The sequence below is a fragment of the Neophocaena asiaeorientalis genome, unplaced genomic scaffold (assembly GCF_003031525.2).
Source record: "Neophocaena asiaeorientalis asiaeorientalis breed wild unplaced genomic scaffold, Neophocaena_asiaeorientalis_V1.1 scaffold26, whole genome shotgun sequence".
In the NCBI taxonomy this organism is placed as follows: domain Eukaryota; kingdom Metazoa; phylum Chordata; class Mammalia; order Artiodactyla; family Phocoenidae; genus Neophocaena; species Neophocaena asiaeorientalis.
Window position 1 is genome coordinate 6382423 of NW_020173108.1, and position 24601 is coordinate 6407023.

Below are 24601 nucleotides of genomic sequence, written 5' to 3' on the forward strand. Positions count from 1 at the left end.
AGATAAACCACATTTGACTCTGTGTGTGTGTTGGTGGGGGTGGGTATGTGTGGTGCGGGGGGGAGATGTGAGAGAGAGAGAGAGAAATCAGTTGATTGTCATTCATCATAATCAGTGGATTATCACCAGCTGATCCAGACAAACAGCAATTTAGGTTTATGCAAGAACCTACTTTCTCTTTTTCAACACTATGTACTACCACTACTAATATTACTCATAAACAAGTTGGTGATGATTATATTATATGGATTTTGAAATAACGCTCATTACTTCATCCTGGAAAGGGGTTTTTGTTTTTAATGAGTTACAATAAATATCCCATTCATCACTTCATTGGTGTTGGCTTTTGGATATTAAAGTCATAATTTTGTTTCTAAACTCATTTGGCCCACAGGTGGAAATGGTGTATTCATTGTTGTCAATGCTTGGTACTCATGATAAGGATGATATGTCGCGAACTTTGCTAGCTATGTCTAGCTCCCAAGACAGCTGTATATCCATGCGACAGTCTGGATGTCTTCCTCTCCTCATCCAGCTTTTACATGGCAATGACAAAGACTCTGTGTTGTTGGGAAATTCCCGGGGCAGTAAAGAGGCTCGGGCCAGGGCCAGTGCAGCACTCCACAACATCATTCACTCACAGCCTGATGACAAGAGAGGCAGGCGTGAAATCCGAGTCCTTCATCTTTTGGAACAGATACGAGCTTACTGTGAAACCTGTTGGGAGTGGCAGGAAGCCCATGAACAAGGCATGGACCAGGACAAAAATCCAAGTATGTTCCGTATGGTGCATGTTACAAAGCAAATGTAAAAGTTTTTGAAATGAAAACTTTAAATTAGGATGGTGTCATTATGAATAGGCCTGGGAAATTCATATTAGCCATCTACACTGCTAACATAGTTTAAAGCTTAATTTCTCTAGAAAAAGTTAGCAAAGGAAAACATTATGCGTACTACAGTGCAACCACAAAAGAACAGAAAATCAAGACAGAGTCATAGCATAGCAGATCTAGAAAGAACTTGAGCGATTATGTCCTCCATCTCTTGAGATTAAGCTCAAGAAAGTGACTTTACATAAGTTCCTTCAGCTGTTAGTGACCAACCCATAATCTCTTACATTTGCATATCACTCTACTCAGTGGATACAGAGCTGTGTTATATATGTTATTTGATCCTTACAACAACCTTGTGAAGTAGGAAGGGAAGATATCATCTCCATTTTACAGATGAAGAAACTGAGGCTCAGAGAGGCTAAAAGACTTGACTGTGGCCTCACAGCTAGTGGGTGGTGGAGCCAGGATCAGAGGTCAGATCTCCTGACTCTCAGCCCAGTGCTCTTCCTACTGCACCATCCTGCTTCAGGCCATGGGGCCCCAGTTGCTGGGATGATCAGCCTCCCAGCTCTTTGCTCAGGGAGAAACCCTTGGCCACCAGCCCCTCTCCCTCAGGAGCAGGGAACATGGGAGTTGGGACCTTTGGGGACATAACGTACTTCATTCCTGTAGCAAGAACCAAAAGCAGTAAGTATATAAGGTAAGACCTTCCTTTCACCCGATAAGAACACACACATGTCCACACACACATGACAAAGGACTATTGTATCAGTATCTTGATTTCGGGAGTAGGAGAAAGAGTGATGATGAGAACATGATCTATAAAGATTTAGCAGATTTTTTTTAGGTAGGTATAAAAGTGAATTTATTTAAAATTTAATAGTTTTCAAGAATAGAGTACAGCAGAAATGTCCTTTATATCTATTTGTCCTAGGGATGAGGAGAACTATAAGATGCTTTACTGTAAGAACATTGTCTTTCTGGATTGTTTTCTTTGTCCACAATTATATAATGACTCGCATTTTGTGCTCTTAATACCTACTCTCAGAAAAGTTAAATAGAATAAATATTATTACTTCTGAAAAATAGACTTGCTTTTTAAATTTTTATTTCAAGTAACGGTTTTGAAACTTTGTGCATAGTATTAAATGTGCAGGTGCATTTTCTTGGACACCTTGTCTATAGATTTTTGTTTACTATCTGGTATCTGTATAGTAAGCTTTCTATACTAGGTTTATACTAGGTTTCTATACTACATTTGTATACAGCCACATGCCTTTAAGTTTAAATAGAGATTGTAAATAAAAAGTTTTATACCAAAATGTTTTTATTGTTTCATATAGCCAATATAATTTTTAAGTTATTATTTGAATTATAGCATAAACCTGCATGGGACCAGCAGACTTGGTCAAAGGCTGATGAGAGGTAGACATTTTTATGGAACCAAGAAAAGCCCTTACGTTTTCCTATCCATGTTTGTAGTATATATATTCATCTCTTTAGCAAATACTTGTTGATTCACTAAACTGCTATGCATTAGGGATGTATTAGTGAGCCCTGAGTATTTTTTAAGTATAATAAACGTCACTACTTTTGAGAAAACAAAGCATTATCGTTTATGTCAATTTTATCTTTCAGTGCCAGCTCCTGTTGAACATCAGATCTGTCCTGCTGTGTGTGTTCTAATGAAACTTTCGTTTGATGAGGAGCATAGACACGCGATGAATGAACTTGGTAAGACAAAATGTTTCTCAATGCCACAGAAGAATAGTAAAGATTTTTCATCATTGTTGAATTAGGATATAAGGCCACTAACTTTTATTACCATCTGCTTCCTCCTTGTAGCAAATGACTATACTCTGGTTTCCAGGGGAGACAGTGTCCTAAGTGGCAGAAACTGCTACCCTTGTAACCTAACTTGGATTTCTAAAATCTTAGCCAAAGGTTGGAAAAAAATACTAAACAGTCCATTCTTGCCCCTATCGTCAAGGTAGACCCTGGGTGACAGTTGATGGGGAGGGTAATTTGAATTGTTTTGAGACGTGGGGCTACGTAATTATTCTTGAACTCAGTCACTTCTGAAAGACATCAGAAGGAATTATTATTAAGATTCTCATTTATCTTCATGGTTATCTGTACTTTACTGGATTTTCATGATAAGCAGCGTGGTATCTCTGAAACTGATTAATACGGAAAAGCATTATGCTCTGATTTATGTTAGAAGCATTCCATTAATTGTGGAAGGGTTACTCTTAGGTATGTGTTCTCACATACTCTAAACCTTATATAACCTGCATTTGTGCCCCCCATTTTTCATGTAATGGTTTTTCTTTGATTTCTAGGTTCATTTTGCACATGTGGTATTTATAAGTTGCATCATGCTGAGCCCTCTCATGTGAACTGGATCGCTCTAGTCGTGCCACAAGCAAGAACCATACACTGAGTTTCCATCTTAGTGTAGCTGTGCCCTTGCTTTTTGTGCCGGTTATGTTACATTTCATTCAAGCCCCCACTGTGTATTCCTGCCACCCCTCATCATTATCATTCATCACTTATCTTCAAAGTGACAAAGTCATGACACTCTTAAACACAGAGAACCTGAACGGCCAAAAATGAGTGTTGTCTCCTTCAGAGTCATCACTTTGGGAGGCTGTGTACTTTGTGATTTCCGCCTGCCCTCCAGCCATGCTTTTCTTCCCACAGGCCCTAGCAGTCGGCCCACTTGATTCTCTTTCCTTCCCCCATGCCCCCCCAGCCTCCTGTGAAACTGAGTACGAGCTTATGAGTTCTCCCCTCCTCAGTACTGCCTCAGCATTGGTGAAATTTTAAGTTTGGGTGTTTTTTTTTAACGCTAGTAATAATGGGGAAAATAATGAATCAACGGGAAAACGAATCCAATTTTAAGCTCCCGCAAACGTTTTTATAAATGTTCCTGTGTTCCAATGAACTATAGACTAGGACTGACACATTAATCATCTGAATTTCCAAGTAAAATCTAGACTCAGTATTTGTTCCTCTTCCTTCTTCAGGTAGGAAGGCTACCCGGGGCATTTCATCACAGGAGCTAGGGCAGGGGCTTTCAGGTGAGGAGCAGGATGGGGCCTCTGGGGGTGTGACTGCTGGGGGTGTAGCCACAGGGGATTACCTTCTTCTCACTCCTAGCCTCTGAATTCGCATTGGAGCACAAGAAGGACCAAGGTGGTGTGGACCGTGGGGAGATGGATTAAGACAGCACAAGGGATCTGACAGTGAGGAATAAGGAGGAAAGAAGTCCCAAGTGGATGAAGGGAAATTTCTAAGCCCAGTCAGCTAGGACCGTCATTTGTACAGAGAAGAAAATTCTTACAACTATTAGGGTCATTTAAGTTTGCACCTATTAGTATTGCAAGTTTTAGACCATAGTATCAGTAATGTATACATTTATGAATTCCCAGCTCTGTCCCAGAAACTGTGCTAGGCACTAGGTATAAAAATGATTAAGACGTGGTCCTGACTTTCAAGGAATTCATAGTTAATTTGCATTAGTGTTTCCCAAACTAGATCATAATGATCACCAGAGGCAGTTGTCAAACCATGTATTTCTCTGGCCCGTGCGTGGTAAGCAAGCTTAGTAAGGTAGAATCTCCGGAGGAGGGAACCTAGGAATCAAATCTAATAAGTGGCCCAGGTGATTCTTATGATCGGGAAATTTTGTGAAACACCAATATATATAGAATATTGATGCTGAGCCCCTAATATTTATTTTAGAATGAGGTGTTTCATGCTAATGGTGACTATCTAAACCAAGTAAAAGAAAAGTAATATACTTTTTAAAAATTAAGTATCATCTTTCTATTATCTCTTTTTGATAAGTTTAAATTAAGGATTTTGTTAAATGTCACCTGAAGCCATTGATCCTCTACTATCTGTAAGGTTATGAGATACCATAGGAGATAGTATTTGGTTCATCTGGACCACTATTCTCTAACATAGACACCAAGAAAATGTGGAAGGATGTGTTCATGACCTTTGCATTACCTTGAAACATCCTAATATTTCTTAGGGCAACCTATTTTTTATTGTATTGCTCATGAATTCACATCATATTTTTGTGAATCCATTTATAGTTTTAATGTATAGATTCTTTGCCTGAAAATTCACTGAAGGTTTTCTTTTTACCTGCCTGAAGTCATAAAGGGCTCTCTCTTCTATCTGATACACTAAATTTTATTGAATGTCCTTTTTTTCATTAGCCATGTTCTTCATGGTTTTATTGGCATTGACCAAATCCTTCTTTAATCTTTGTTTTTAGAATCAAGTCCTAAGATTTTTGGGTTTTCCATACAAAAGTAGTCAGGTGCCTTCTTGGGATTTTCTTTAGATCATTTCACCTTTCTCAAACCAGTATGACAGATACTGCTGTGCCAGGCAGGATTTTATGTAGGCATGAAGCACAGTATGTTTTGTTTTGGCTTTGATCATCTGCTTTATAATCCTCAACATTTTGGTGATCTCCTCAGTACACAAGGCCACTGTCTTCAGGTCAACAATGACTCCCAGATCTGTTTCCTGGGTCAAAACTCTCAGTTCTTTTACTGGTGGTTCCTTCTTCTTTACCGAAGTAATAAATAGTGGAATTTTTTGAAGCTCTGTACTAGGCTTTCTTCCACTCTCCCTAGGCAGTATCCTCTACTCCATTGCTTCAATTACAGTGTTTTTCAAATTCACAGCTTAATCCAAGTTCTCTCTCCTGAGGTTTACACACATTTTTCAAACTGCTCATTTGACATCTTCACCTAGATGATTTTTCAGACATTTCTGACTCAGCTGACAGAAACTGAGTTTGTTGTCTCCTCCATCCCCAAATCTCTGTCTCTTCCAGGGTTCCTTTTCTCAGAAAATGGCATTCCAGTCAACCCACTTGCTGAAGCCAGAATCTTAGAAGACATCCATGAGTCTATTCCTTATCCCCTATGTCTCGTAAATGCTTTAATTCTGGTTCTTAAATACATCTCATATCACTGCTCTTCTTTTTATCCCCACCCCAAGCAAGCCTCTGTCATCTCTCCCATTCTCCCATAGTTTGTCTTACTTGTCCCCCCACTTCCAATCATAATCCATTCTGCAGCCTACAGTCATAGGAATCTGTTTAGAACATACATCTGATTATTCCTTCCCCTGCCTTAAATCCTTGGTGAGGCACACAAAGTCTTGCATAATCTGGCCTCTACCCATTTTTGTAGCCTCACCTGTGACCCTCTCCTTGTTGCTGTATATTTCAGGCCCAGCAGTCCTTGCACATGCTGTTTCATCTGCCTGAAATGCTTACTTATTGTTTCTGCCCCACCCTTTTTAGATATTCATTCATCCTTTAAGTCTCAAGTTAAACATTATTTCCTCAGCCATTTTCTTGATCCTCCCAATCTAGGTTAAGTTCATCTGTTACCTTGCCCTGTGCTTCTACACAATCCAGTACACTTAAATTAGTTGTTCAATGGCTGTCTCTGCTCTAATCTGTAAGCTCCATAAAGACATTGGCTGTTTTTTTCTTTGGCTGTTTATCTTCCCATCATCATGGGTGGATGGAGGAAAATCTTCCTAAATACGGTTTGGATTTCCCTTAACCAAATTAATTTTTACTTACCTACATTCAAACTCATCTGTCATTGGTGCTAGTTATAAAGATTTACACAAATGTTCCAAGAGTTAAATCCCTTGGCCTGGCATTCTTGACCCAAGATAGAACTTGGTCTATTTTGCAGACTTGCTGATTCATCTACATACTGACCCTTCTAGATCATTTACAAAAATGTACCGATCCTCTTTCAGATTAATGACCTGATTGTTCAGAATTACAGTATCCAAGAATTGCCCGTTTATATTCATCTTCTCTTTTTCTGTCTAAGCCACTTCTCTGACAAAAGAATGTCTCCAGTCCCATGATGATTAATATTGATGATGAATAATATTTTGAATAACCTCCATATGCATTTTTATTTTTCTTTTTATTTACTCCCTCACCATTTTGCTTCACCTTTTGTCTTTTTGTTTTGTTTTGTCTTTTGTCTTTTTACCACCCCTTCCTTTATGTCTTTTCCTTTCCTTTCCCTTCATTTTCCTCCTTGCCTTCCTACTGCTGACCACTGTGGGCGTTGTTAAGTATACCCATTGGTGGGAATCAAGGGGAAAGAAGATACTAAATCCTAGTATTGGTATTTGACACTTCATGAGTATCAAAAAAAAGTAAAAATTAAAAATATAATTAAAAATTATAGAGCTTAGTAATAAGTTGAATAGGTCATTCTTTTTCATAAAAAAAAAATAAGCTTTGTTTCATGCACAGTTTCATTTAGAAGTTTTAGTATTCCTAAGGATACTAAAAATTATTTGGGAGATAAAAGTATATTAAAGTGATTAGGCCACAGTGTGTGACAATGAAGAGTGTTTGTAAAGTCCTAATAATAAAAATAAGTTACCTTTTTCTGCTTACATTCAGGAAGACCTAGTGTTAGAAAACAGCCTTCTTCATCCGTGACAAGATACAGTGTATGTGCAGTAAATAGAGTATAATGTTCATTTCACTCAGTAAGGCAAGGGGCTGGAGGGTGGAGAAACTGGCAGAAAATGGAATAGTTGTCACTTGTACTTTATAAGTATATTACACAAAAGTCCTTTATAATATTTTCTGTAGCTTGTAATTCTAAAGACAAAATTAAATTTATATATTCTCATTCTTTGAGATTTTTTCCTAATAATTTATAAACTTGGTACCCATTTGTTTTATTTTAGATTATTATCTTTTTCCTCTTGCCCTTTTTAAATTAGGGGGACTGCAGGCCATTGCAGAATTATTGCAAGTGGACTGTGAAATGTATGGACTTACTAATGACCACTACAGTATTACCTTAAGACGATATGCAGGAATGGCTTTGACAAACTTGACTTTCGGAGATGTAGCCAACAAGGTATGTTTTATAAGATCCATTTCTTACGATATCTCTGGTGTGAGTTATTTTACTTTCATACAAACTACTTTTCACTGACTCTCTTGTCACTCTCCTCATTAAACACTGACCAACAAAAACCTGTACTTCATGCCTCACTGCATATCCTTACTCATTTGGTTGTCTTATGCCTAAACGAAGGCAAAAGATGGAACACAGTAGTGGATTTATGTGATCACATTTAAAATACTATTCCTGGGAATGATAGCAAAAATCTGGAAATCTTGATGATTGGTGCAAGTGTTATACATGTGTTGGTTCCATCCGAATAAAAGACTTTAAAACCCTTTGCTTATTGTTTCTTATCATTTATTCATTTTATTTTTCCGGTTTACCAAGAAAAGAACAAATACCGAAGGATTAGGAGGGTATTTGTCTTTCATTTATGTAATCTGGTTCTAGTTCTTTTATGGGTAAAACATTAGTTAGGATTGAAATGAGATGATTGAAACTGGATTTGAAGTTTAGTCAAAAATAAAGCATGGCTCCAGGTTGCCTCATTATTGACCCTCTGCAATATTTGATTTTACAGGCTACACTATGCTCTATGAAAGGCTGCATGAGAGCACTTGTGGCCCAACTAAAATCTGAAAGTGAGGACTTACAGCAGGTACTGCTTAGAATTTCAAATGTTTTTCTTGGCTATTAGTGGGTTAATACCCTGATTTAGATTAATTTAAGCTGTGGCTCACTGTTTAGCGTCTCATGTTTAAATTGTGGCTACATTAACACCAAAATAGAGGAAAATAACTATATTGTAGGAATTCCTTTTGGCACTATATTAGCATTTAGAAGAAATTTATTTATTAATATATTTCTACTCTTAACATTACGAACAAGAAAGCAACTAGTATGAATAATTTTATAAACAAATTATTCTAAAATTGATTTATTTGCAGGTTATTGCAAGTGTTTTGAGGAATCTGTCTTGGAGAGCAGATGTAAATAGTAAAAAGACTTTGCGTGAAGTTGGAAGTGTGAAAGCATTGATGGAATGTGCTTTGGAAGTGAAAAAGGTACCTTTGAAAATATTTAGTATTACAATAGGGATTTCATCTTGGGATACTTTTTTGCTGCCATCTCCCACTCCTGAGACTCACTAATTTCTGACCCTCTTATCTTACCTATCCCTAGACTTAGACTGCTCCAAACTCCTAAAGTATTAAGCCAGAAAAGATTGTACAAGGTAGCCTAGTATAAGTCAGGGTTTTTCAGACTCAGCACTGTTGACATCTTGCACCAGATAAGTCTTTGTTTTGGAGGACTGATCTGTGCCTTGTAGGATGTTTAGCAGCATCCCTGGCCTTTGCACAGTAGATGCCAGTACACCTTCCCCTCAGTCGTAACAATCAGAAATATCTCCACATATTACCAGATGTCCTCTGTAAAGGAAAAGGGACACAATCACCCTCAGTTGCCAATCACTGGTGTTGAGTGTTAACTCTTTGCTGCCCAAATCTCAATCTACCTGAGTCCTCAAATTCTGATAGTCACCCTGTCAAGAGGTAATCAGACCCAAAGGTGAGAAATCCCTCAAATAATAATTTGTTTACAAAAGGAAATAATCTCCAGATAGTATATCTACTTCAGAAACTAAGCAATTTTTTTTTAAATTTGAGAGGAACTAAGCAAGTCTTTTTAGCTAATCTGAATTTCCTTTCACCCAACCAGTCCTCCTTGATCCAGAGCCTACATATTTTTCTCTTCAAAATTTCCTTTTCAGAGAAGGAAGAGTCTGGGGATGTTTTGTTTGTTTACTTATGTATTTTTTCTAAATTATTTTATACCTGAAAATCCCAAGAAAATCAACTGAAAAATTGTTAGAAATAAGTATTCGACTAAATAACTGGATATAAAGTTAATATTCAAAGGTGGTCAAAAGGTACAAACTTCCAGTTATAAGATAAATAAGTACTAGGGATGTAATATACAGTATGATAAATCTTATTAACACTGCTGTATCATTATATATGAAAATTGTTGAGAGTAAATCCTGAGTTCTCATCACAAGGAAAAAAATTTTTTTTCTATTTCTTTAATTTTGTGTATATATGAGATGATAGATGTTCACTAAACTTATTGTGGTAATCATTTCATGATGTTTGTAAGTCAAATCATTATACTTTAAACAGTGTTACATGTCAACTATATCTCAAAACTGGGAAAAAAAGGAAATACTTACATATACTTAGGGTCTGCATAAAGATACCTTTAAAACACTACCGAATCAACAGAACACTTGTACTCACACTGCAGAAAAGAAGATACATGAATAGCCAATAAGCACTTGAAAAGATACTCAACATTGTTAGTCATCAGGAAAATACAAATTGCAACTACGAGATACCATTAAAGATATTATATTGGTTAAAATTTTAAATATTGGCCAAGTGTTGTCAAGGATGTTAAGCAGCTGGAATTCTCACACACTGCTGGCGGGAATGTTACGTGGCGTACAGGCATACCTTGCTTTATTGCAATTTGCAGATATTACATTTTTTATAAATTGAAGGTTTGTGGCAACCCTGCATTAAGCAAGTCTATCGATGCCATTTTTCCAACAGCATTACTTTTCAGTTAAAGTATGTACTTTTATACGTACATACTTCAGTTAAAGTATGTACTTTTATACGTAATGCTACTGGACACTTAATAGACTACAGTATAGTGTAAACATAACTTTTATATGCACTACAGTATAGTGTAAACATAACTTTTATATGCACACCAAAAAAAAATGATGTGACTTGGCTTTATTGCGATATTGGCTTTACTGCAATGGTCTGGAATCAAACCTGCAATATCTCTGAGGTATGCCTATCCAACTTTAGAGAACATTTGGCAGTGTTTTAAAATTAAACATTTACCTACCATACAACCTGGCCACCCAGGAGAAACAAAAACTTAAATTCACACAAAGACTTACAAATATTCACAGAAAGATTATTTGTGATAGCCAAAAACTAAAAATAACGCAAATGTCCATCAATAGGTAAATGGGTAAACAAATTGTGGAATACAATTTGGCTATTAAAAAAAAAAAGAATGACCTATTGATACATTCAATAATCTACAATGACAGGAATCAGAACAGCGGTTGCCTGGGGTTGGGGTTGGATTATGGGTGGCATGAGGAAAGTGGAGGGGTGATATAAATGTTATCTTGGCATACACACACATCAAAAATGATCAGATTGCACACTTGAAATATGTGCAGTTTATTCTCTAATTATACCTTAATAAAATTATACAAAAAAATTAGCCCCATGTACACTTTAAGACTCCTTTCTTATCAAGCTTGTGTGTTTTCAGAAAGATTTAATGTATTTGTAGGTATTATGGGAACTTGTATTGCTGCTGAATAGCTCATTATTTTATTGTCGCTCAAGGACCTCAAAGATGTACATACAAACTAATTGCTACAAACGAAGAAAGTTAGATTAAAAGACACATCCTACTGAGAAATGTAAGAGAAGACCATAATAGATGGAAAGACATAGCCTGTTCTTGTAAAGGAAGAGTAGTAGTTTAAAGACCATTTCTCCCTAAATTCATCTATAAATTTTTAATGCAAGGGCCAATCTTGGAAAAAGTAGCCCATCAGAAATTTATAATATCCAATTCTGGTTGGGGCCTGCTCTGGTTAGCAGTATTAGAATTTATTTTTTCCCTCTTTTTCTACATTCAGTGCAGCCGTCATTATAAACGTTCTTATTCTCTTTTTCAATTTGTCATCTCTTCCTTGTCAACTTCGTTTACTACTAATGGCCACAAGAACCAAAACTACCTTCCATGTTCCCCACGTACTGCATCATTTTACCATCATTCGCTGGCTCTTACTCTTCTACACAGCAGAATCTTTCCTTCACCTGCACTCTGTGCCCTATGCGTGGCTATTTACTCAAAGCTGTTAGTCCCTTATTCTTGTCTTCTATATCTTCTCTACTGGGTGTAGAGAAGTTGGCTTTTTTATGTTTCAGCTATCTGTAAGAAGCCCAATATTTTGAAAATGAAAACAAAAATCCTCTGTTGCTTCTTCTAACTTCTGCAGTGTTCCTCTTTTTCCTGTAAGAACCAAAACCCTGAACATGTAGTCACTTGCTTCATTTCTTAACTGGCCATACCTTCTTCAGTCCTTTCTAATATATTGCTTCTAACAAAATCTAGACTTGTAGATTAACTAGGGTATTTCTTTTCTACCTACACCTATATTTGATACTTTTTGATCACATTCCTTACTGAATCTCTTCCCTTTGTTTTTACCACCTGTACTTCCAACATCTAATCATTTCTCCTTGTCTCCTTTAACTATAAAGCTTCTTTGAAACAAGACCCTTGGCCCTCTACATGTAGTCTTGAAGAGCAACTTCTATGTTCCTACCTTCAAGTCTCACCTCTAGGTCAGTTGTAAGTTTAGCTCACTCCTCTAAACTCTTGCCATTTTTTTCTGTTCTCAGGATACTTTGAATGTCCCACCTTTTACCTCATTCACAATATAATTAAAATTGAGCTCTTAGCCTTTTCACATCTTCAGTGGTGAAAGCACTTCTTCCCTGCTTCCTGATAAGTAGTATCTAAACCTGCTCCTACATTGTTTTATTCATTTAATAACTTGATGAAGAGAATACAATGGCTAGTTCCTTATTGGGTTAGGCCCAAAATGTTTGCCATGACATTCAGGGCCTTCTTTTACCTCTCTGACCTTACTTCCCACAATGCCCCAGCATGGACTTTGACTTCCTCTGTGTCTTCTTTCTGTTCTTTAGTCCTCCCTTGCTCATTTCCACTTCCATGCCTTTCCTCCTTCTACTTCCCCTGCCTTTCCTCCTACTTCCCCTGCCTTCTCTCTGAATGTACATGTCTTTTCTTCTGCAGAGCTGCTCTCCTCCATGAAATATTTTACTTAATTTATTAAATTCAGATGGGAATAATCTTTCCATTAGAGCCCTTGGTTTCAAGTATGATTTTGCATTCTTTTTTCCCCAGAGTAAACAGTTAGCACCTTCAAAGCAAGTATCAGTTGCTATGTTTTCTGGAGTGCCTCTACTTGTGATAGGCACAGAGTAGATCTCTAATGAATGTTTGTTTGTTCCCTGATTGATTTGTAGTAAGAAGAAAGACTGACATCAGGATCATGGCAAGTTTTGACCAAATATCCTTAATTGTATACTCAGAGTATTTTCTGTGGCATTTATAATTTGTCAGTTTACTGTGATACTGTATACCAGGGAGTTCTGGTTTTTCAATTACTTTGTTTCTATGGGGATTTTAAGAAATTGGAGTTTTTCTAGTATGCTTTCTTTTTAATAAGTTACATTGTTACTTTTGAATCAACCACACATAAATATATATGTGTGTTTTTATACAAATAAGATTGCACATACTCCTCTGCAACTTGCTCTTTTCATTTAATGATACATCTAGATATCTTTCCATATCGGCATGTAGAGGGCTTTTTCTAGCTTCTGTTGTCCTGAAAATGCTATCTTTTCAGAATGCACATCAGTTCTGTTTCATATTCTAATATAAGCTCTTGTGAGATATGTGTGCACCATCTAAACATTTAGATAAGTTCATAAAGGTCATTATTTTAATATTGCATTCTGCTTGTTTCATGGGGATATCACTGTCTTAAGTTCGATTTGGTATTTTATGAAAGTTTTTCTAAATGAGGAGTTCCTAATACTTTACCTGTGAAGGATGGGCAGCAGGGAAGATTTAAAGAGGGGGAAAAAAAAAAAAGCTTCCTCAATAGAAGTAAACATAGACGTTATAAGAAGGAAATTCCAGCTCTAATTAGATGACACATATTCTGTTTCTTGATAGGAATCAACCCTCAAAAGCGTATTGAGTGCCTTATGGAATTTGTCAGCACACTGCACTGAGAATAAAGCTGATATATGTGCCGTAGATGGTGCGCTTGCATTTTTGGTTGGCACTCTCACTTACCGGAGCCAGACAAATACTTTAGCTATTATTGAAAGTGGAGGTGGGATATTACGGAATGTGTCCAGCTTGATAGCTACAAATGAGGACCACAGGTAAATACAGGGTTTTATATTACTTTTAAATGAAATTGTAAGATTCATACTCTCAGAAAGACTCAACTGTAAGCAGTGTTTTGTGTAATTATGCAAGTTCTAAGCCAAATTACATTTATGACAATGAAAATATAACTATTAATTCCTGATTTATTCATTAACACATTTATTCTAATACAAGTTCATAGTATCATAAAGATGTCTAGAAATAAATGATACTTGAGAGGTATAACCCATGTGTAGAAGAAAAAATGAAAGTCATAAATATTACAGAGAAGAAAATCCTTTCCTATATGTTAGCACGGCTTAAACGAATATGAGGTTTATAAGAAACAAAACCTTGTGGTTATGATCCAGAGAGTACAATGGCTCACATTTTTCTAGTGGTGCCATAACATCAATAATGATAATATTTTTCAGCCAACCACCATTCATCCAATCTGTTAGAGCTGTGAAACCTAAGAGGCACCTCAGGTACATATCTTCAGAACTTGAGCTCTGTATTATCTCAACAAAAATATGGGTATCTTTCACAGCATATTTATTTATTTTATCCTGTATTGTTCCTCTCTCATTTTCAAAAAGACTATGAGGTACCTTTAGTAGAAGGGCTTTGAAAAGAATGTAAACATCTTTAAGTTTTTCATGCACCAGCTACCAGCCTTATAGCCCTTAGAAGACCTCTTAGACTCAGTAGCACTCAGGTGTCTACTGGACTGCTAGAGAGCCGCCATGGTAAAGCTTACTGCACCCTTGCCTATCAGTTTTAGAGCCCACCAGTGCCAGCTGTGCTGTCATTAAACTTCATTTTACCATGCCTTAAGCCATAGCTCTTTCAGATCCTAACATTCATTATGCTGACTCTTAACTCTTGTTTTTATAGTTAATGTTTTGAAAACTTTTCTTTCACTTAATTTTTAGAAATAACGACTACACACAATTTGCCCGAGAACACTTGTAAGGGGGAATGGCAGTATTACAAAATCAAACCAGAGGCAGAAAGATTATCTAAAAGTCATTCTGCTGACCTAGGAGCTTACAGTGTGCTCCCTGACTTTGTTAAGATCTATTGTCAATCAGTTTCTTCTGTCTACCTCTTCTGAGATGTCTCAGTTTGTCAACATTGTGGTGCCCATCCAGAGATTAAATTACCACAGCCCTTGTTCAGCTTAAGATTTCATAATACATCTGTACTCCTCAAACTGAGAAACTCCGTCACTATGTAAATAAAGTAAATACATCTACTCAGGAAAAGTGTTTAAAGCTATTGGGTCAGAATAGGAAATGCAGAATTGATTAAACTTAACGCTTTTACTTCTTTTACTCTGACAGATGAGTACTTTAAAACAATAGACATTAAATGAACTAAGATAGAACAAAAGGTAATAGGCAATGCCTGAAATTTATAGTATAATTTGGTGTAATTTTATTATGCCTGTTGTTAATAAGCTTTAGTAGTTATCTTTAGATTTAAATTTGTTTTCTGTCCTTTTATTTGTTGTTACTACGAACAGATTTTTACCTTACTTTTGTGATATTTTTATTTCAGGCAAATCCTAAGAGAGAATAATTGCTTACAAACCTTATTACAACACTTGAAATCTCACAGTTTGACAATAGTCAGTAATGCATGTGGAACCTTGTGGAATCTCTCAGCAAGAAATCCTAAAGATCAGGAAGCATTATGGGACATGGGAGCAGTCAGCATGCTCAAGAACCTCATTCATTCAAAGCACAAGATGATTGCTATGGGAAGTGCTGCAGCTTTAAGGAATCTCATGGCAAATAGACCTGCAAAGTATAAGGATGCCAATATCATGTCTCCTGGTTCAAGCTTGCCTTCTCTTCATGTCAGGAAACAAAAAGCCCTAGAAGCAGAATTAGATGCTCAGCATTTATCAGAAACTTTTGACAATATTGACAATTTAAGTCCCAAGGCATCTCATCGTAGTAAGCAGAGACACAAGCAAAATCTCTATGGTGACTATGTTTTTGACACCAATCGACATGATGATAATAGGTCAGACAATTTTAATACTGGAAACATGACTGTCTTGTCACCATATTTAAATACTACAGTGTTGCCCAGCTCCTCTTCATCAAGGGGAAGTTTAGATAGTTCTCGTTCTGAGAAAGATAGAAGTTTGGAGAGAGAACGAGGTATTAGCCTAGTCAACTACCACCCAGCAACAGAAAATCCAGGAACCTCTTCGAAGCGAGGTTTGCAGATTTCTACCACTGCAGCCCAGATTGCCAAAGTCATGGAAGAAGTATCAGCCATTCATACCTCCCAGGAAGACAGAAGTTCTGGGTCTACCCCAGAACTACATTGTGGAACAGATGAGAGGAATGCACTAAGAAGAAGCTCTACCGCCCACACACATGCAAACTCTTACAACTTCACCAAGTCAGAAAACTCAAACAGGACATGTCCAGTGCCATATGCCAAAGTAGAATACAAGAGATCTTCAAATGATAGTTTAAATAGTGTCAGCAGTAGTGATGGTTATGGTAAAAGAGGTCAAATGAAACCTTCAGTTGAATCCTATTCTGAAGATGAGGAAAGTAAATTTTGCAGCTATGGTCAGTATCCAGCTGACCTAGCCCATAAAATACATAGTGCAAATCATATGGATGATAATGATGGAGAACTAGATACACCAATAAATTATAGTCTTAAATATTCTGATGAACAGTTGAACTCCGGAAGGCAAAGTCCTTCACAGAATGAAAGGTGGGCAAGACCCAAACATATAATAGAAGATGAAATAAAACAAAATGAGGAAAGACAATCAAGGAGTCAAAGCACAACTTATCCTGTATATCCTGAGAGCACTGATGATAAACACCTCAAGTTCCAACCACATTTTGGACAGCAAGAATGTGTTTCCCCATATAGGTCAAGAGCAGCCAATGGTTCAGAAACAAATCGAGTAGGTTCTAATCATGGAATTAATCAAAATGTAAATCAGTCTTTGTGTCAGGAAGATGACTATGAAGATGATAAGCCAACCAACTATAGTGAACGTTACTCTGAGGAAGAGCAACATGAGGAAGAAGAGAGACCAACCAATTATAGCATGAAATATAATGAAGAAAAACATCATGTGGATCAGCCTATTGATTATAGTTTAAAATATACCACAGACATTCCTTCTTCACAGAAACCAGCATTTTCATTCTCAAAGAATTCATCTGGACAGAGCACTAAAACTGAACACATCTCTTCAAGCAGTGAGAATACAGCCACATCTAATGCCAAGAGGCAGAATCAACTCCATCACAGTTCAGCACAGAGCAGGAGTGGTCAGACCCAAAAAGCCACCTCTTCCTCTTGCAAAGTTCCCTCTATCAACCAAGAAACAATACAGACTTACTGTGTAGAAGATACCCCAATATGTTTTTCAAGGTGTAGTTCATTATCATCTTTGTCATCAGCTGAAGATGAAATAGGGTGTGATCAGACAACACAAGAAGCAGATTCTGCTAATACCCTACAAATAGCAGAAATAAAAGAAAGCAGTGGAACTAGATCAACGGAAGATTCTGTGAGTGAAGTTCCAACAGTGTCACAGCACATTAGAACCAAATCCAGCAGACTCCAGGCTTCTGGTTTATCTTCAGAATCAACCAGGCACAAAGCTGTTGAATTTTCTTCAGGGGCCAAATCTCCATCAAAGAGTGGTGCTCAGACACCTAAAAGTCCACCAGAGCACTACGTTCAGGAGACTCCACTCATGTTTAGCAGGTGTACTTCTGTCAGTTCACTTGATAGTTTTGAGAGTCGTTCAATTGCCAGCTCCGTTCAGAGTGAACCCTGCAGTGGAATGGTGAGTGGCATTATAAGCCCCAGTGACCTTCCAGATAGCCCTGGACAAACCATGCCGCCAAGCAGAAGTAAAACCCCTCCTCCCCCTCCTCCTCAGTCCGCTCAGACTAAGCAAGAAGTACCTAAAAATAAAGCACCTAGTGCTGAGAAGAGAGAAAGTGGCCCTAAGCAAGCTGCTGTAAATGCTGCAGTACAGAGGGTCCAGGTTCTTCCAGATGCTGATGCTTTGTTACATTTTGCCACAGAAAGTACTCCTGATGGATTTTCTTGTTCATCTAGCCTGAGTGCTCTGAGCCTCGATGAGCCATTTATTCAGAAAGATGTGGAATTAAGAATAATGCCTCCGGTTCAGGAAAATGACAATGGGAATGAAACAGAAAATGAGCAGCCTGAAGAATCAAATGAAAGCCAGGGAAAAGAGGCAGAAAAACCCACTGATTCTGAAAAAGATCTGTTAGATGATTCAGATGATGATGATATTGAAATACTAGAAGAGTGTATTATTTCTGCCATGCCAACAAAATCTTCACGCAAAGCCAAAAAGCCAGCCCAGACGTCCTCCAAATTACCTCCACCTGTGGCAAGGAAACCAAGTCAACTGCCTGTGTACAAACTTCTGCCATCACAAAACAGATTACAGGCACAAAAGCATGTTAGTTTTACACCAGGAGATGATATGCCTCGGGTGTATTGTGTAGAAGGGACACCTATAAACTTTTCCACAGCTACATCTCTAAGTGATCTAACGATAGAATCCCCTCCAAATGAGTTAGCTGCTGGAGAAGGTGTTAGAGCAGGAACACAGTCAGGTGAATTTGAAAAACGAGACACCATTCCTACAGAAGGCAGAAGTACAGATGAGGCTCAAACAGGGAAAGCCTCATCTGTAACTATACCTGAACTGGATGACAATAAAACAGAAGAAGGCGATATTCTTGCAGAATGCATTAATTCTGCTATGCCCAAAGGGAAAAGTCACAAGCCTTTCCGTGTGAAAAAGATAATGGACCAGGTCCAACAAGCATCCATGTCTTCATCTGGAACTAACAAAAATCAATTAGATGGTAAGAAGAAGAAACCTACTTCACCAGTAAAACCTATACCACAAAATACTGAATACAGGACACGTGTAAGGAAAAATACAGACTCAAAAAATAATTTAAATGCTGAAAGAAATTTCTCAGACAACAAAGATTCAAAGAAACAGAACTTGAAAAATAATTCCAAGGACTTCAATGATAAGGTCCCAAATAATGAAGATCGAGTCAGAGGAAGTTTTACTTTTGATTCACCTCATCATTACACACCTATTGAAGGCACTCCATACTGTTTTTCACGAAATGATTCTTTGAGTTCTCTAGATTTTGATGATGATGATGTCGACCTTTCCAGGGAAAAGGCTGAATTAAGAAAGGGGAAGGAAAGTAAGGAATCAGAAGCTAAAGTTACCAGCCACACAGAACTAACCTCAAACCAACAATCAGCTAATAAGACACAAGCTGTTCCAAAACATCCAATAAATCGAGGTCAGCCTAAGCCCGTGCTGCAGAAGCAATCCACTTTTCCCCAGCCCTCCAAAGATATACCAGACAGAGGGGCAGCAACAGACGAGAAATTACAGAATTTTGCTATTGAAAATACTCCGGTTTGCTTTTCCCGAAATTCCTCTCTAAGTTCTCTTAGTGACATTGATCAAGAAAACAACAACAGCAAGGAAAATGAACCTATCAAAGAGACAGAGCCCCCTGACTCACAGGGAGAACCAAGTAAACCTCAGGCGTCAGGTTATGCTCCTAAATCATTTCACGTTGAAGATACCCCTGTTTGTTTCTCAAGAAACAGTTCTCTCAGTTCTCTCAGTATTGATTCTGAAGATGACCTGTTGCAGGAATGTATAAGTTCTGCAATGCCAAAAAAGAAAAAGCCTTCAAGACTCAAGGCTGATAATGAAAAGCATAGTCCCAGAAATATGGGTGGCATATTAGCAGAAGATTTGACACTCGATTTGAAAGATATACAGAGACCAGATTCAGAACATGGTTTATCCCCTGATTCAGAAAATTTCGATTGGAAAGCTATTCAGGAAGGTGCAAATTCCATAGTAAGTAGTTTACATCAAGCTGCTGCTGCCGCATGTTTATCTAGACAAGCTTCGTCTGATTCAGATTCCATCCTTTCCCTGAAATCAGGAATCTCTCTGGGATCACCATTTCATCTTACACCTGATCAAGAGGAAAAACCCTTTGCAAGTAATAAAGGCCCACGAATTCTAAAACCTGGGGAGAAAAGTACATTGGAAGCTAAGAAGTTAGAATCTGAAAATAAAGGAATAAAAGGAGGGAAAAAAGTTTATAAAAGTTTGATTACTGGAAAACTTCGATCTAATTCGGAAGTTTCAAGCCAAATGAAACAAGCCCTTCAAACAAACATGCCTTCAATCTCTCGAGGTAGGACAATGATTCATATTCCAGGAGTTCGGAATAGCTCTTCAAGTACAAGTCCGGTTTCTAAAAAAGGCCCACCCCTTAAGACTCCAGCCTCCAAAAGCCCTAGTGAAGGTCAGGCAGCTACCACTTCCCCCAGAGGAGCCAAGCCATCAGTGAAGTCAGAATTAAGCCCTGTTACGAGGCAGGCATCCCAGACACCTGGGTCAAATAAAGGGCCTTCTAGATCAGGATCTAGAGATTCCACTCCTTCAAGACCTGCCCAGCAGCCATTAAGTAGACCTATGCAGTCTCCAGGGCGAAACTCAATTTCTCCCGGTAGAAATGGAATAAGTCCTCCCAACAAATTATCTCAACTGCCAAGGACGTCATCCCCTAGTACTGCTTCAACTAAGTCCTCGGGTTCTGGGAAAATGTCTTACACATCTCCTGGCAGACAGATGAGCCAACAGAACCTCACCAAACAAACGGGTTTATCCAAGAATGTCAGTAGTATCCCAAGAAGTGAATCTGCCTCCAAAGGACTAAGTCAAATGAGTACTAGCAATGGATCCAATAAAAAGGTAGAACTTTCTAGAATGTCTTCAACTAAATCAAGTGGAAGTGAATCTGATAGGTCAGAGAGACCCGTATTAGTACGCCAGTCAACTTTCATCAAAGAAGCTCCAAGCCCAACCCTAAGGAGAAAATTGGAGGAATCCGCTTCATTTGAATCTCTTTCTCCATCTTCTAGACCAGATTCTCCCAGTAGGTCCCAGGCACAGACTCCAATTTTAAGTCCTTCCCTTCCTGATATGTCGCTGTCTACACATTCATCTGTTCAGGCTGGTGGATGGCGAAAACTCCCACCTAATCTCAGTCCCACCATAGAGTATAATGATGGAAGACCAGTAAAGCGCCATGATATAGCACGCTCTCATTCTGAAAGTCCTTCCAGACTTCCCATCAATAGGTCAGGAACCTGGAAACGTGAGCACAGCAAACACTCATCATCCCTTCCTCGAGTAAGCACTTGGAGGAGAACTGGGAGTTCATCCTCAATTCTTTCTGCTTCATCAGAATCTAGTGAAAAAGCAAAAAGTGAGGATGAAAAACATGTGAACTCTACTTCAGGAACCAAACAAACTAAAGAAAACCAAGTATCCACAAAAGGAACATGGAGAAAAATGAAAGAAAGTGAAATTTCTCCCACCAGTAGTACTTCTCAGACCACTTCCTCAGGTGCTGCAAATGGTGCTGAATCAAAGACTCTGATTTATCAAATGGCACCTGCTGTTTCTAAAACAGAGGATGTTTGGGTGAGAATTGAGGACTGCCCCATTAACAACCCTAGATCTGGAAGATCTCCAACAGGAAATACTCCCCCAGTGATTGACACTGTTTCAGAAAAGGGAAACCCAAACACTAAAGATTCAAAAGATAATCAGGGGAAACAAAATGTCAGCAATGGTAGTGCTCCTGTACGCACCATGGGTTTGGAAAACCGCCTGAACTCCTTTATTCAGGTAGACGCCCCAGACCAAAAAGGAACTGAGGGAAAACCGGGACAAAGTCATCCTGTCCCTGCATCAGAGACTAATGAAAGTTCTGTAGCTGAACGTACCCCATTTAGTTCTAGCAGCTCAAGCAAGCACAGTTCACCAAGTGGGACTGTTGCTGCCAGAGTGAGTCCTTTTAATTACAACCCAAGCCCAAGGAAAAGCAGCGCAGATAGCACTTCAGCCCGACCATCTCAGATCCCAACGCCAGTGAATAACAACACAAAGAAACGAGATTCAAAAAGTGACAATACAGAATCCAGTGGAACTCAAAGTCCTAAACGCCATTCTGGGTCTTACCTTGTGACATCTGTTTAAAAAGAGCTGGAATGATGAAACTAAGAATGTGTTAGTGTTAATTACGACTGCTATGTAGAAATTTTGTTTCAACCAATATGTATAAAATAGATAACTAATAAGAACCTGCTGTATAAAAAATAAAATTCAAAAAAAATTTTTTGTTTCAAATGAAACTAAAAGACTGAAAAATTTTGTAAATAGGTTTGATTCTTGTTAGAGGGTTTTTGTTCTGGAAGCCATATTCGATAGTATACTTCATCTTCACTGGTCATATTTTGGGAGGCACTCTTGATAGTTAGGAAGAAAATGGTAAAGCCAAGTATATTTGTACAGTATGTTTTTCATGTATTTAAGTAGCATCCCATCCCATCATCCTTTAATTATTGCTTGTCTTAAAATAACACTACAGATAGAAGATATGATATATTGCTGTTATCAATCATTTCTAGATTATAAACTGACTAAACTTACATCAGGGAGAAATTGGTATTTATGCAAAAACCATTCTGTTTTAGTCCTTGTGAGTCCATCTGACATCATAATCATGTGGCTGTGAAATTCACAGTAATATGGTTCCCGATGAACAAGTTTACCCAGCCTGCTTTGCTCTACTGCATGAATGAAACTGATGGTTCAATTTCAGAAGTAATGATTAACAATTCTGTGGTCACATGATGTTCATTTAGATAGCTATAGTGTAACAACTTACACTATTTTGTGCTCAAAACAAACAAAAAATCTGTGTAACTGTAAAACATTGAATGAAACTATTTTACCTGAACTAGATTTTATCTGAAAGTAGGTAGAATTTTTGCTATGCTGTAACTTGTTGTATATTCTGGTATTTGAGGTGAGATGGCTGCTCTTTTATTAATGAGACATGAATCGTGTCTCAACAGAAACTAAATGAACATTTAAGAATAAATTATTGCTGTATGTATAAACTGTTACTGAAATCGGTATTTGTTTGAAGGGTCTTATTTCACATTTGTATTAATAATTGTCAAAAGGGCCTCTTTTAAAAGCTTATATAATTTTTTTCTTCAAATTCTATGCATTAAGAGTAAAATTCCTCTTACTGTAATAAAAACAATTGAAGCTGACTGTTGGCATTTAACCATTCCATGCATTGGCACTTAACCTTTCCTGAAAAAAAAAATGTTACTGTGTGATTAGCACCAAGTATAATCAGCACTTTGCCATGCTCAGAAAATGCAAATCATGTTGAACTTCAAAGGTAGATTTGACACTATTAAGATATTCAAAAGGCTATTTAGAAACCCCTGTCTGTTAAGGGAGACTTTGTTTTTGATAGGTAGGTTTGCAGAGTATGCGTTCCAGCTCCCGCTTCCTCACACAGCAGGGAGAGAATCCTTCAGGAAGGAAGATAAACTGATAGAAGTGTTTAAAAAGCTAACAGTATATCTTCCCAGAATTTGTTCTAAATGATCAGAGGGTAAGGATGATGATAAATGCTCACATATTTGTTGAATAAATGAAAATTTATTTTTAATAATAAAATTCATGCACTCTGTGTTGGGGGGAAGGGAAAAGGTATTTGGATATAGCAGGATGCTGGGAAAGGGGGTGAGGAGTAAGCACATCTACCTGGTGTCTTTGAAATCACATCATGTAGTTAATTATCTACCCTCACCTGTGTTTATCATTTACAGGTCATGACTTTTTTGAAGTCATTTACTAACATGCCAGTAAATAAGTGCTGTGATTTGAAATAAGGCATTTGACTCCAAAGCCCATACTCTTTCTATTGCACCACTTTGCAAACACCTCAATTTACTGACCTTTGGAGTATATCTACATTTACATTTTTGTCAGATTTTATCTGAATGAAATGGTTTGTAAGTAGTAATACTAAATTATTCTGTTTTTCTCAAAGGCTGCCTTATCCAACAGGGACACGTGGATATAAGTCATATTTCTTTTCCTTTAGTCCTGATTTTCTATTTTTTTGAGTTACTTGTGCCAATTTTTATAAACCACTTCAAATACTTTTATGGAAAGAGATGGGATATAAGTCAATTAGAATAAAATCGCCTTTCTCAAGGAAGGAGAAAAACAATGCTGAAAATGAAAAAAGGGTGCCTTCCATATGCCAGAAAATTCAGGAATTCCGGTAGACAGCCTACTGGGAGAAGGTGCAATCAGTCTGCATTGCCCATTGAGGAAAAAGTTGCTGTATGAGACCCTCTAGTTAGAGATAGTGGCTCTGAATTAGTAAAGGAGCAAATCTCAGTTCTACTTTTAGAACTTCACAGAGTGCTGCCATAAGTGATAGCAGGCCAAATATTCTCAGTGTATGCTTGTTACAAACGGCATACTAAGCATACTGAGCCCAGCGTGGAGTTGCAACACCTGTTAAGAGTAGGGCAGTGCCCTGTTATCCTTGGACTGCAGCATACAGCACTCTTAAGGCAGTGAGTGGTTTTCAAACTAGAGTGCATTTGATCTTAGTGCAAATCCAAGCCTCATTTGTTTATTGTTTGTGCGTATTTTTAAAATTTATCCATACATTCATTCTGTAATGTAATATGAAAACATGCTCAATATATGTCCTTTGTGGTTAAACAAAAAAACAACTAGAGTGCATTTGAATCACCAAAAATGTTGCTAAG

The 24601-nt window shown here is 37.7% G+C and overlaps 1 protein-coding gene across 4 annotated transcripts in view; it reads left to right on the forward strand.

Moving 5' to 3' along the window:
- Positions 1 to 23071, forward strand: part of APC (APC regulator of Wnt signaling pathway) — a 131638-nt gene extending 108567 nt beyond the window's left edge. Inside the window, exons 10-17 of one of the 4 annotated variants that reach the window (XM_024743328.1) lie at positions 395 to 773; positions 2472 to 2567; positions 3863 to 3916; positions 7638 to 7777; positions 8349 to 8426; positions 8716 to 8832; positions 13643 to 13857; positions 15407 to 23071. In XM_024743328.1, coding sequence (XP_024599096.1) covers positions 395 to 773; positions 2472 to 2567; positions 3863 to 3916; positions 7638 to 7777; positions 8349 to 8426; positions 8716 to 8832; positions 13643 to 13857; positions 15407 to 21986 — 7659 coding nt within the window. In that variant the 3' untranslated portion in view covers positions 21987 to 23071. The remainder of the gene's footprint in view (positions 1 to 394; positions 774 to 2471; positions 2568 to 3862; positions 3917 to 7637; positions 7778 to 8348; positions 8427 to 8715; positions 8833 to 13642; positions 13858 to 15406) is intronic. The other 3 variants (XM_024743330.1, XM_024743329.1, XM_024743331.1) reach the window with 3 other exon arrangements.
- The last annotated feature ends 1530 nt before the right edge of the window (positions 23072 to 24601 follow it).